The sequence below is a fragment of the Neolamprologus brichardi genome, chromosome 22 (assembly GCF_056152115.1).
Source record: "Neolamprologus brichardi isolate AB-2024 chromosome 22, ASM5615211v1, whole genome shotgun sequence".
NCBI classification, from domain to species: domain Eukaryota; kingdom Metazoa; phylum Chordata; class Actinopteri; order Cichliformes; family Cichlidae; genus Neolamprologus; species Neolamprologus brichardi.
The window spans coordinates 10,083,807-10,096,939 of record NC_142124.1 but is presented as its reverse complement, the minus strand read 5'-3'; the positions used below and the strand labels follow the sequence as shown (position 1 = coordinate 10,096,939).

At 40.0% G+C, this 13,133-nt stretch overlaps 1 protein-coding gene across 1 annotated transcript; it reads right to left on the bottom strand.

The window, feature by feature from the left end:
• Positions 1-2,438: 2,438 nt before the first annotated feature.
• eva1bb (eva-1 homolog Bb (C. elegans)) lies at positions 2,439-11,630 on the bottom strand. Its single transcript, XM_087835359.1, has 3 exons — positions 11,344-11,630; positions 4,240-4,379; positions 2,439-3,627 (listed from the first exon to the last, which is right to left on the bottom strand). The coding sequence occupies exons 2-3, from the start codon at positions 4,304-4,306 to the stop codon at positions 3,194-3,196; spliced, it is 501 nt and encodes a 166-aa protein (XP_087691485.1). The 5' UTR covers positions 4,307-4,379; positions 11,344-11,630; the 3' UTR covers positions 2,439-3,193.
• Positions 11,631-13,133: the final 1,503 nt, after the last annotated feature.

The following is a 13,133-nucleotide window of genomic DNA, read 5'->3' as shown; positions in this document are numbered from 1 at the left end:
ACTGACTGGCTCGGTTTGGTTTTGATACCCTTAAAATTATGCAGCTAACTCTAAAAGCAGTACAGTAATCAATCTAAAAGAGACATCAATTAAAAACTGCAAAAAGTCTCAAATGACATTATAAAGCTTCTCATTTTTCATGAACACTTTTAACCCATCCCACCCCCGTCGTTATCGATGGTAACTAACAGCGCTTAAGACTTTAAATCTCATCTGATATATATATTTTTTCGTAAATATTATAATTTTAAAATTAGGATGCAAGACTGTTTCTGAGCTCATTGAGTGCTGTTTATTTAGCTATTTGCCTGGAAATTAGCACCACAGTATAATTTGCAGAGTAAATTGTTTAGAAGAATGAGGAGATGGCGCCATCTAGCGGTGAGAGTGGGTCAGCTCCTGAAGAATGAGGGTGAAAATATGGACCGCACCAAACAGCAAATATATTTTTTTGTGGTGACCCTTGTGACAAGGGAGCTCTGAGTTTTATTTAAATGAGACACCTGTTCAAGGATCTAGGACAGGACCAGAAGGAAAAGACCTGACAGTAGAAATCTTGTCTTAAAAATGTTTTTCAGTAAATGGAGACGAGGGCACAAAATACATCAATTTATAAGAGAGTTATGTGTACTAAAAAGAAAGTGACGTTTGTGGCTATGACTTGATACAAGTTTTGATTAAAAAAAAAATAGTGTTGTGTTGCAGCTTTAACAGGTACTTTAGTAGTTTAGCTGTTTTTATAATATCTAATGAAACGGTTCCACCTTCTCTCTGCGCATCAGCCTCAGAGCAAGAAAATATGTCTTTAAACTGCCATTAACACAAACATCCACAAATAATTGCGTACTGTGTATTGGGATAAAAACCTGAAATGGATGGGAAATGCTCATAAAATCAGTAAAAGATGAAGAAAAGACCTAAATGAGTACCAGTTGCCAGCTTGTGGAAAGCAGTTTTCCCCCCCATCCTAAAACAATCTCCAATTCAGGCAGTGCCACTTAAAACATGACAGCTGACAGACACGGGACACAAACTCCCCTGCTGTAACATAATCGACCTTTTCATGGCGCACTAGAGAAATTCAGCCAGCAAAAAAACGAACAGATCTCCTGGGAGTTTACTGGGATCCACTCTGAGACCGTCTGCATTGGTAAAACCTACAGTATTTTTGAGCTAAATGGTTTTATTCATACCTCCAAACAGACACGTCTTTACCAGAGAGAAGGTGCTGTTGCTCAAACTGGGAGGCAGGGAAAATGGGCTCGAAAGGTTTCGAAAGTCTAAAGACGAGTTCTTTAGACGTGTGTGAGAAGCTACGTTTTTAGAAGTGACTTTTGGCTGATTTTACTTATAGTTCATTCTCATTAGAATTAACCCAAAAGGATTATCTTCTGATTCATCTTATGTGCATCTTATCCTAAAACACCAGCTATCAGTTCCCTTTAAGGCAGTCCCAGGCAGTTCAGCCCCCATTTCAACCTTGACCTGTCTGATCTCAACAACTCACATGGTGATGGTGACCCGTAACGACCCATATGATTACTAGTGGGTCAAAAACCCTTGGGACCGTCTCTAAGTCTCCAGTAGTCTCAATCAGTTGCTTTACAAGTGAAGAAGCGTCTTAGCCTAAACATAAAACATCTTCACAAACCAAGAAGTCCAGATACCTTTAGCTTAAGGATGTAGTCTAACAGGCCCTGACATTACTAAGAGCCTGCATAGACTCATCCTATAGTCATGTAAGAATTCAGAAGGTACCACTAAATATATCTATATCTATATATATATACATATATATGTAGTTAATGGGTTCTCAAGACCAACCTGCAGTACCACCATTGCCCACTATAGGGGCCACAGCCTAGCATGAAGCAACCCCAGAGCTGAAAAATTACTGCCTGGTAGCCTCTGTGGATTTTCTCCTTTATAATAATCATGAATAGACTGGATTTAATTTTATTTTCTTACAATCATCTGTCTAGATAACTGAGTTTAAATCAATAAACTCTGCGATGTGTGTGTGCTGTTGGAGTGCTTTGGAGCATTTTAACAGCTTACTGTATGTGACTAATAGTGTGGATGCTGTGGGGTACTGACGCTCCCAAAACTCCATGCTAACATTGAAGCTTCATAATGTGTGGGAAAATCAGAGGCCTTCTTTTATACTGACTATGTTTTTTTTTTAATCTCCCTTATTTCACATCATTGTGATATGGAAGCTTGTTTCTACCACATAAATAAATGTTTTTTGCCATCTGTAAGTCATCATTTTGGGTTTTGATATCAGCTTTGACTTATTAACTTGAAATGTACTTTTCAGTTGTGGAAAAAAAAACATTTCAGTGGAGGAAATCAGATGCCACATTACAGCTGTTGTGTCGGTCATGCTTAAATATGAAAATAAATTAAGACTGGCACCAGATAGAGCAAGAACATCATATTCTTAACAATTTTTCTTCATTTATTCTTTCTTTCTTTTTAAAAAATTGTTTATTCTTCATTTTGGAAAACAGTGACTATAAGACCATTTGTTTATTAAAAAGTGGTTTAGCTTTAATTATTCACAGTCCAAAGATGAATACACATGAAGCCAACCCTCCCCCAAAAACAAACACTTGTGCATAAAATCTGTGATAGTCCACATTTATGGAGGCCCAAAGTGTCCGATTTTCCATGATAATAAATTAAAAGAATGAAATAAAAAAATTATATGAGGAGATACGCAACATGCAACCCCAAACCTCTAAAATAATTTGGTATGCGTTTGTTTGTTTTTTTACTTCACATTTGTAATTTTTCATAATGCCACTACATCTTAACTGAGAAACACTTCAAGCATGAAAAAAAAAAGCTGATTAAAAATACCTTTTATGAATTTTTAAATGGTTTGCCTGCATACATATTTTTTCTCTTATTATTCATATTTATTTTTGTAATACTGCAATTTATTTAGGGAATTTAAAAATACTAGTATTTTGTTGCGAGTAGAGTGGATTTTCTTCTAAATTTCATTTTACACAATAAAAGTTAAGTTATTGCAAACTCTTTAATCGGTAAACATAATATATTTTTTTAATGTTGCGATTAGTTTGCGCCCATTTTTAATCTTGACATTTTTGTGCCTCCATACAAAGCACGTTTCTCTCCATTGGTTGTCCCTTACATGTTTTTAAAAGCTCAGTCCAAGTCTCTCTTAGTGGTAATGAACTCGTCCAATCGTCCCAGTCCCCGTAACCAGGATGTCCGGCTGCCCGTTCCTCCAGATCTCCCTGACGATTCGCTCCCTCTCCTCCAGCCGTCGAGCCTTCTCCAGCTCCTCGGCCGAGGTGAACACGTTCAGGCTCCTCAGAGTGCCGTTAGACTGGCTGCTGCGGTCACTCAGAGGACCCACTGTCACTTTAGGGATCTCCGTATCCACTGCCCTCTCCTCTCCTACACTCTCCTCCTCTTCTTCCTCATCCTCCTCCTCTTCACTGGACTCCTTGAGCTGTCTCCTCGATGGAGACGGAGGTGGTTTTCTGTGGCGGCGAGCCCTGCAGGTGATGCCGGCCACCAGGAGGCACAGCGCCATGAAAAGCCCGAAGCAGACGCCCATCATGAAGTAGAGGGCAAAGCTCTCTGGATTGGCTGCACAAGAAGAGGGAAGAAAAACTAATTTACTGAAATAAAAGCATTAAAAAGTGGATTTATTAAGCTTTTCTTTATTTTCTGTCATCTCTATACTGTTAGAGTGGTGGATGCTCATATCAAAGACAGCGAAAGTTTAAAATAGTTAGATCAGTGTATGTTAAAGTAACCCCTGTGAGCCAAAAACTCAGGTTTCAGACTCTAAACGCTTGATTTTCACCAGATTTTCTACTCTTGGCTCTTTGTGATGTCACTAAGAAGGGATATCCCTAATATGGCTGCCTCAGGCAGAGCATTATTAAAGTAAACTGCTATGGGTCTAGGTGTGAGCACAAAGGCCCCACCCACTGTTGTTAAACCCTTCTGTTTGCACGAGGCAGCCAATCAGAGTGAAGTTTAAAGTATAAAGTTAAATAAAGATTTCTTTGAACTGTAACATGCAGAGTTACTCGTGTAGGAGCTTAGAAAGAAATATTCATGTACAACCTATGTAAAGTCATACAGTGTGGTGTAGCAAGCTGCCTGTGGTTTTATAGATTCATCTAATAACCCCTTGAGGTTGTCCCCAACTCCATGTTGGAAGCCACACTTAAAGCCCTGCTAAGATTTTACCTTTGATGTGAGCGTAGGTCGCCATGCTGTTACTCAGCAGCTCCATATCTCTCTTAATGGGCTCCATCTTGGTTCACTGTGGGTTCAGACACACACCATCTCCTTTACGCGTTTACCTCCTGGATAACCCGAGGCAGATCCTGTCAGAAAAACAAAAAAAACAAATGCTTTCAAAGTCATCTCAAAAGGAAAAAAAAGTGTTTTAAGCCTAAGAAATGCATTGCTCCAAAGCACCACCCGTCATTCTTCTGATCTAAATGGGTGTCAGAGGTCAGGAGACATTGTCTTCCTCTGACGACACTCCAGCCAGGCAGTGAGGACGGCAGCGAGAGGTCGGCTGAGACCGATGGGGATGTTTATATTTATGAGAGGGGCGCCTTTCCGGCTCCACAGTTTTTATTTTTTTCCCACAGAAGAAGTGGCATGTCAGGTTTCACATGTTCACTCCAAGAAACTCACACTTGTGATGGGAGACCGGCAGGAAATGAAAAGGTCGGGTTCACAGAAATGTAGCAGTGAGTTTCTAATTTCTGCCTCTTCCCCAAAACAATGGAGCTGAGAGGAGTTGTGTTTGTTTTGCGCACAAGGTTTCACAGCAAGTTATTTCATTATTTAATTGGTATTTATATAAAGTAGGAGCATTTCTCTATTGTTAGCTTGTGATAATCTTTTGGCAGGCGTTAGATTTTAGTAAGTCGTTAAACTGGATGTAATATTCTTTTGTTTATTATCTGTCATATACACTCACTGGCCACTTCTTTAAGTACACTTGTTCAATGCTCTATAACATAAATATATAATATATATCTAAATAATAATAATAATAACTTTATTTATAAAGCGCTTTCAAACAAAGTGCTGTACAACTATTTGAAACTAAAAAGATAAAAAAAATAAATAAAATAAAAATAAAAGCGATACATAGCAATACAGGTAAAAGACACAATACAAGTTAAAAACAGTAAAAATTTAAAAACTAAAAGCCACAGAATTAAGACTTGTAAGATAAGGTGAACAAATGTGTCTTCAGCTTAGTTTTAAAAACCTCCACAGAGCATGCCTGCCTAACATCTTGAGGGAGGTTGTTCCACAGAAATGGGGCACGAAAAGAAAAAGCACGCTCTCCAATTGTCTTTTTTCTGGCTCTGGGAACCTTTAGAAGGCCAGAGTCCTGAGATCGGAGAGCACGGGATGGAACGTAAAGATGTAAAAGGTTGGAGATGGTCAAGATGACCTGCTTAAGTTCAAACTGAGCATCAAAATGTGGAATAATGGTGATGTGAGTGACTTGGAATGTGTCATCATTGTGGGTGCCAGACTGGTCTGAGTTTCTTAGGAAGTGAAAAAGAGAAAGTATGCAGTGAGCAGCAGCTCTGTGGGCCAAGATGTCTTGTTGATGTCTGAGGTCAAAGGAGGCCAGATTGTTTTGAGCTGATAGGAAGGCCACAGTAACTCAAATAACCATTTGTTACACCAACGTATGCAGAAGAGTATCTCTGAATGTTAAAGCAGTTGGACTACAACAGCAGAAGACACAGATCCACCTTGGCTTGTATCATGGTGCAATGGTGGGGTGGATGTTTCCTTGACACCTTCCCTTAGTGACCACAATGCACTCATCTTCTCATCGCTGCTTCCAGCAAGACAATGCACCATGTCACAAAACTCATGTCATTGCAAACATGACAGTGAGTTCCCTGTACTTGAATGACCTCCACAGTCAGCAGACTGTGATCCGACACAGCACCTCTGGGATGTGGTGGAACAGGAGATTCTCATCGTGGATGCGCAACCGACAAATCTACAGCAGCTGCGTGATGCTGTCATGTCAGTATGGACCAAAATCTCTGAGAATGTTTCCAGCACCTTATTGAATCTGTGCCACAAAGAATTAATTAAAGTGTCCCGTGAGAACACAGAGTACAAACGTGGCAAACACGCCGTTGTCCCTCTTTGCAATGCATTGAGGAAGTAAAGAAGCTGCTCACAGCTGCAAAAACTTAAAACTAATTGTTTTAATGGGGGTTAAACAGCCTCAGGGATGCCTACAAAAACATTAAGAAAAATGGCACCTAAATCTCCGGGAGAGACATTCTGTTTTTTGTTAGAGATGTTTAACAAGTATTTCACTGTTAGCAAATTTGATTATCATTCAAGAGAGTAGTCGCGGTTAAAAAATATATATATATATATTATCCTGAGGACTGCCACGGATGTCAGCACAAAACGACCTGACGTTTCCCATACAAAAAAAAAGCTTCTCAGAGCGACTGCATTCTTCTGTTATTTGGATGAATCGACCCTTTAAGAGAGCGGGGGGCTGCATTAGACCGCGGTAGATGGATTTGCTCCGGACCCGTCTCGCAGAAGGTCCCACGGTTACAGTAAGGATTGACGTAAACATGATGACTGATACTTCCCACCCCCTCACATTCCCTGTCACTACAAAAACAATTTCCATGGGAGCCAAATGTTTTTCTTTCTCCTGCTCTCTCTCTGGGGAGGACCAAACCGTTCCAGTTGCTGCTGCTGGGGGTTTGAGTCGCTCTCCCACCCTGATCTTTATCCCAGTGACTTTTGGCAGCCCCAGTGTGCTCTCAAAGGCTTTCTTTAATTTGTTTTTGGGCAAATTAAAGTTGTAGTTGCTTTGTGGCTGGCTCGGGGTCCATTTACTCATGGGAACTGGTGGTTCCCAACCAACGCTGCCTTCTGTTTGGGATTTAATCAAAGAAGAAGCGTGACTACTTCTGCACCCTCAATTTGCTGCCCCCAGACCTTAACAACATAAGTGAGCAATTTAGTTTTCAGCTTAGCTCGATTCAAACGACTGTCTTTACACCCTGTACTTTTACACAGTTTATCAAGACTGCAGCATTTATCACAGTGCACATATCACCGCATTCTTTCTAAGTTTTTTTTGTTTGCATCCTATAAGAAATAATCATAAAACATTAAAGTATAAAGTGTTCTCTCACAGAGCTGGATGAGAAGATCAACACTCATGTGTCTGTGGGCAAAAATATGAAGCAAATCATAGCTTAGGTTAACTTGAAGGCTCATTCGCTGGGTTAGTATAACTCCATCTGCACAGAGGTTTAACATTGAGGTTATATTTTATTTATTTTTTAACTTAACTTTTAAATAAAAATGAGGAAACAGTTATAATGTGTTATGCAACAGCAGGGTGCAATTTGTCCAGGGATTGGGGGAGGATTTCCTTCAGTGTCTGCTTAGTTATTTTTATTTTTCCGGTGGGGATAAAAGTTCTTCCCATAATCTGATTTTTATCATTGCATCTTGAAACAGTCCACAGCACAAACAACAATCCCAAACGGACTTTCACTATCAGCGCTGGGAAAGTGAGATGACACTGCAGGAGGCCGGATGATCCAGATCCACGCTGTTCCAACTTTTCATGACGCTGCCAAGCACCTCTTAGAACAACAACTAGAATGAACTTAAATTTTTAAAAAATGATCCTTTATTTTTTATCTATTTAAATTATTATTATTATATTATTTTTTATTTTATTTACCTATTCTTTTAAACTACCATTAATGCAATAAAAACAGAAAAAATCACAAAATCACTCACAAAATTAAAAAATTAATTAAAAAACATCCCCAGGCCTTCCTGCTCAGTTTATGTTTCTACTTTCTTGTTACACAGAATAAAATACCGTATTTCCCAGACTACAAAGCGCACCAAATATTAGCCGCACAGGCTAAAAACAGGGGAAAATCCTGTTTTGTACATACATTAGCCGCACCTGACTAAAAGCCGCAGGTGTTTCAATGTTGACTTATCATATGTAAGAGAATATGCACAAAGCGAATTGTCAGGAAAGAGATGGCTGTTTGGAGACACACCCCTTTTATTAATATTTTGAAAAACAAGTTATGGGTACATATTTGCATAACTTTTTAGGTATATGTACAAGTACCGGTAATTACAAGTACGAAACATGTACTGTGCTTCATAAATGAGTAACAAATGTAGTACATAACAATAACCTACAGCACACCAGAAAAATAGATTTCAGAATCCACTGGTGGAGTTGGGCATAACTTGCTTTTCGCAAATTTATCGCCGCTCATCATCCACGCCTTCCGCTGAACGCATAGCGCTACTTTGAAGTTTGTTTTTCGCGCTACTTCGTACGGCACTACGTTGCCTGGCGGACGGACATGTGACCAACATACCACTCTTGAACCCCGATCCTTCCGCCAGGCAACGTAGTGCCGTACAACAGCGGAACAAACAAAACAAATCCTCTTACGATATCACAAAAATCATGGACAATCCATAGAAAAGCCGCACCTGACTAAAAGTAGTGATGGGATTTCCGGCTCTTTTTAGAGATCCGGCTCTTTCGGCTCGGCTCACTAAAAAGAGCCGGCTCTTTCGGCTCCGAACCGGCTCTTCAGGTTGTTTTGTTGCTTTAATTATTTAATCATTAACAATAATATAAAATTATGCAGAAAAGGAATTACTAATGTAAAAAAAGTGGTTTTATTTATATATGTTTATATATGGCCCCTAGAGACAAAGCACGTACAAACTCTAAAGCATATACAAACTCCAAAAAGCACGTACAAACTCCAAAACACATTTCTAGCGTTTACTGAACTTCCAAAACAGAGCTACCCAGATCACTTAAATTACACAATTGAAAACATGTGTGTATTGTTTGTGTATTTATAGACAAGCACTCATATTTATTCAAATAATTTTAAAAAAAGTTCATTTACCTGTTACTACCACACACCAAATCCGGTTGTTGATACTTCCTGGCTTGTGTAGCCACTAGGTAACAAAAGCTCAACACTGCGCCCTAGAAACCTGGAGCACTTCTGTTGTCTTTTGTACGTGTTTTGGAGTTTGTACGTGCTTCTGAGTTTTTACGTGTTTTGGAGTTTTTACGTGCTTCTGAGTTTTTACATGTTTTGGAGTTTGTACGTGCTTTGTCTCTAAGGTCCACCATAAATATACTTTATTTATTCACTCCTCATAAAATGTAATAAATAAATCATATAATACAAAAAACAACTATTTACATTTTAAACTTTTAACTATTTAAATTTTCAGCTTTTTCCTTTTAAACAAATTTAACGTGAAACAACACTGCAAACCACAACACAATTAAATATAAATTAAAATATTAAAACAAAAAGAAGATGCACCTTCTCTGTCATATGGGCCTGCATGATTTCTGAATCCTTTATCATCTGCAACTGAAAATAGTGGATGATTACTATACCTTTCTAATGTGACGTTGTTGTCCCTGGCTCTCTTTCTCTCTGGCTCTGTTCCTGTGCTACTGTGAGTGTAACTAACGCCCCTCCCCCCTCTGCCCAGCGCAAAGTACAGGCCGCGCATGCGGAGTTTAGCGGAAAAAAGGGCGAGAGAGAGGGTGAGAGAAAGAAAAAAAAAAAAAACACCTCACGGCTCCCAATAAGGAGCCGGCTCGCGTCGTTCACTTCAAAGAGTCGGCTCTAAGAGCCATTTCGTTCGCGAACGACCCATCACTAACTAAAAGCCGCAAGCTTGTGCAAAAAGTAGCGGCTTATAGCCGACAATTACGGTAGTTAATTTTGTAAATTTGGGGATTTGTAGGTTCTCAGTTGTCCAGGTCGTGTGAGTCTTGAGCACAGGGAGGAGCGTCCCCGTGGGGGTGGTCCTGAGGGTTGTTGACCCACTACTGATCATGTGAGCAAATTTGTGACAGAAGGTGTGGGTCATTACGATCAGACATTTCAGCTCTTGAGACTAAATGTCTTCACAAACTTAAAAAAGTCCATCTGGTCATTCTAAGAGTCAGAGAGGAGGATTATCCAGGGTATGTACAACAGGCTGTCGATTACAGCTTGTTAACCAGTGAGGTTTCATAGTCAAATTCACAATATGTGGTCATTTCACCAGTCACTATGTTAACAACTGCAAAAACTTATAGGCTTTTTGTTAGGTCCATCTTTTGGAAGTAACCATGAGAAGACTAAAGGAAAGCTGCCAAAACTCACTTAATTATATATTGAATATGACCTGAAGTGAGTGACTGAGGCCATAAACTTAGTGTTTACAAAGGGCTGTTCTCTGATAGAACTAGAAGTCTTTTTCCAACCACACATTTCCCCCCTGGTGGTCATGAAAAAGAATGCAGTTTTAAGGCACTTTTAAACCTTCATAGTTTCAACTGTCTGTTTGCTAATCAACACACGTCACATTTGTTCACTTGGCTAAAAAGACTAAAGAATTAGGGTTTTGCAATTTATGTATGAGGTTATTTTTAGGGCAGAGACCTTATATTCCAGCTTCACTTTAATTGCAAATTTTTCTTTATTTCAGTGCAGCATTCAGACTTTGTAAATTTAGAAAAAAGTCCCCTCCATGAACTTTCTCATTTGTTTTAAGAAGGCGACGTTTTTAATACTTAATTATAAGGAGAAATGACACAAAGAGGCGCCTCTTTTTCTGTTTTCTCGATTACAGAATGAAATCGTGTATAAATATTTTTTTCTTCACGGCTCCAGGACTGGCAGTTTGTGGTGAGCTCGAAGCACCACACAAATACCAGAGGGAGGGACACATTTTGTGCAGCCGCAGTCTCGGGCAGACGGATTTAACACCTAACATTTCCAGACGAGTCCAACAACCTCCACGCAAGCATAGCCTGGCAGCTGTTTATGTGAAACCCTGTAAAACGCACTCCCGCTCGGCCCTTCCTGCTTAGATAATCCTGTTTAAGTCCAATGAGGAAACTTGTAACTGCTGGAAAAATCACTTTTTAACAGTAGTCAAAAATAATGAGAAATGAGGTGGAGCTGCTGTCAAAAACATTTAAAGAGAGTGAGATTAAGACTGATGGAAAATACATGTGACAGACTGGGTGACAGCATACTCACTGTGCTATAATTTTGGGCATGTTGCAGCTCCTCAGCTTGTAAAAACCTTTAATTGTCTGTGGTGTTGTAAAAAAAAACAGGAGGCCATGCTAATAAACTACTGAGTTACATGACAGTAGAGCTTTATATTTGTTAAGGGGTGTAATAAAATTTAAAAAATCTTTTTTCCCAGCAAAGATAAAGTTAAATAAAAGTCACTCACCTCAGTCATGCACAGGTTGACAGATTTAAAACTTCCGTATGCAAAACAAAGAATTCAGATCCACGTTTGGAGCTGGTCACTTAGATAAGACTCCCATCTTCTCTCGGGCAGAAAAGCAGCAGCGAGAGGTCGTGGGTCACTCGGCGTACGTGACAGCTGAGCAGACACTGCTGGACTGAAGAGCGAGCAGCCCTCCACTGTGATTCACTCCCTCTCATCCCTCAGAGGGAGGAGGACCAGCCAGCAGTGGTCCACACTTGTGTTTTGGAGGAGGTCTTTCCTTTTCCTGAGAGAAGGGAAAGCCATGCATGCTTCACTGCCATCTAACTCCAAAATAAAAATTCCAAACTGCGCTGAAGTCTTTTATTTTAGCTATTCTATCCTCTCCAGGTATGACCCACACACTCCTGACCAGAGGGAGGTGATCTCTCTCCTGCTGGATGCCCAACACTGAGGTCTGTTCACAGTTAAGCCAGGAGGGTGGAACAGGAAATAGCTAGGTGGCTGCTGTGGGCATGGGGCCACGCTGCTGTGGGGGCTCCTGGATTAATTGAGCTCTTTGTGTTTTAATCTGAGCCTGGAGGGGAGTAAAAAGAGCTCAGAGTGAGGTTTGTGGAGCAGGAGAGGAGACCGATGGATAGATTGATACTTTATGGGGAAATCTGACTTGGACTTTACAAAACTGGAGATTTCCACACGACACCAGGAGATACAAATTTTAAAACCTATCAAACAACCGAAACAGGAGGTGCTCATAGTTGATTTGAGCTACACTGCAGTGTCACACAGCTGACACATTGTTAATATAACTGATCAAAAGAGCAAAATAGTTCTTAAACCAGTCCAGTTTGCACTTTTGAACTCAGTCCAGCAGTCCAGAACACCCAATCAACATAAGTACATGCCAGGTTATCGTGTTTTAAGGAAACTATATGGTCACTAAGATTTTTGTAGGGCTGCACATGAGTAATTGAATAACCATGGGACTGTGGTCGTCAATGTGTGTGTCAAAAATAATCTCCTCTGTCTTTTATTACATTTAAAAAATTATTTCACATTCGCTGCTTGATTTTAGCAAAACCATACAGGCTTGGAGACCCTTGGAAACCACTGGTTGCTAGGGACAAATAAGGATTCCACAACTGGTTGGCAATTGATTGCCTAAAGTTGTTAGGTCAAATGGAAATTCTCCTTGCAGTAGGTTGCTAGCGGTTTCATGGAAGACACCAACTCATCCGTAACCACTCACCAACTACTCGCAGAGCAGCAGTGAAACTTGAAAAGGTGCGATGCATACCAGAAATGGAGAACGTTAACCTTCAAAGTAAAAGTAAAGCACTATTTTGCTCTGAAGGTCAAGTTTGTGTTGCACTTTTCCAAGTTTCATTACAACTCTGTGAATGTTTGCAGACAAGTTGGCATCTTCCATACAAACTACAGGCAACCACAGCCATCTACAAGCAACAAAAAGCAATCACAGGCAGGTCTTTGGTTCAGCACCCTGTTATTAACCGTTTTCAAACCAACTAATACTCAACCATTGGTCAGGGGAATACACACATTTCTTCTTAGCGACTGGAGACTGCAAGAGGGTTGCCAACTGGTCTATAGGCCTGTGTGACTGAGAGCTTTGTCAAAAAGGTAAGTCTATATTTTTCCATTCAATTCAACTGAAGAAACTAAAATCATTTAAGTGAACTGAAGTGAACCTGACTCTGTGGCCTGCTGGGAGTGAATTTAGACCTCAGCGGAAGCCAAAATATGATTAACTGGACAGAACTGGATATGAG

Coding starts and splice junctions, on each gene's coding strand:
- eva1bb (XM_087835359.1), bottom strand. CDS start 4,306: ATGGAGCCCATTAAGAGAGATATGGAGCTGCTGAGTAACAGCATGGCG. Junction 3,628..4,239: donor GACCTACGCTCACATCAAAG/GTAAAATCTTAG, acceptor CTTCTTGTGCAG/CCAATCCAGAGAGCTTTGCC.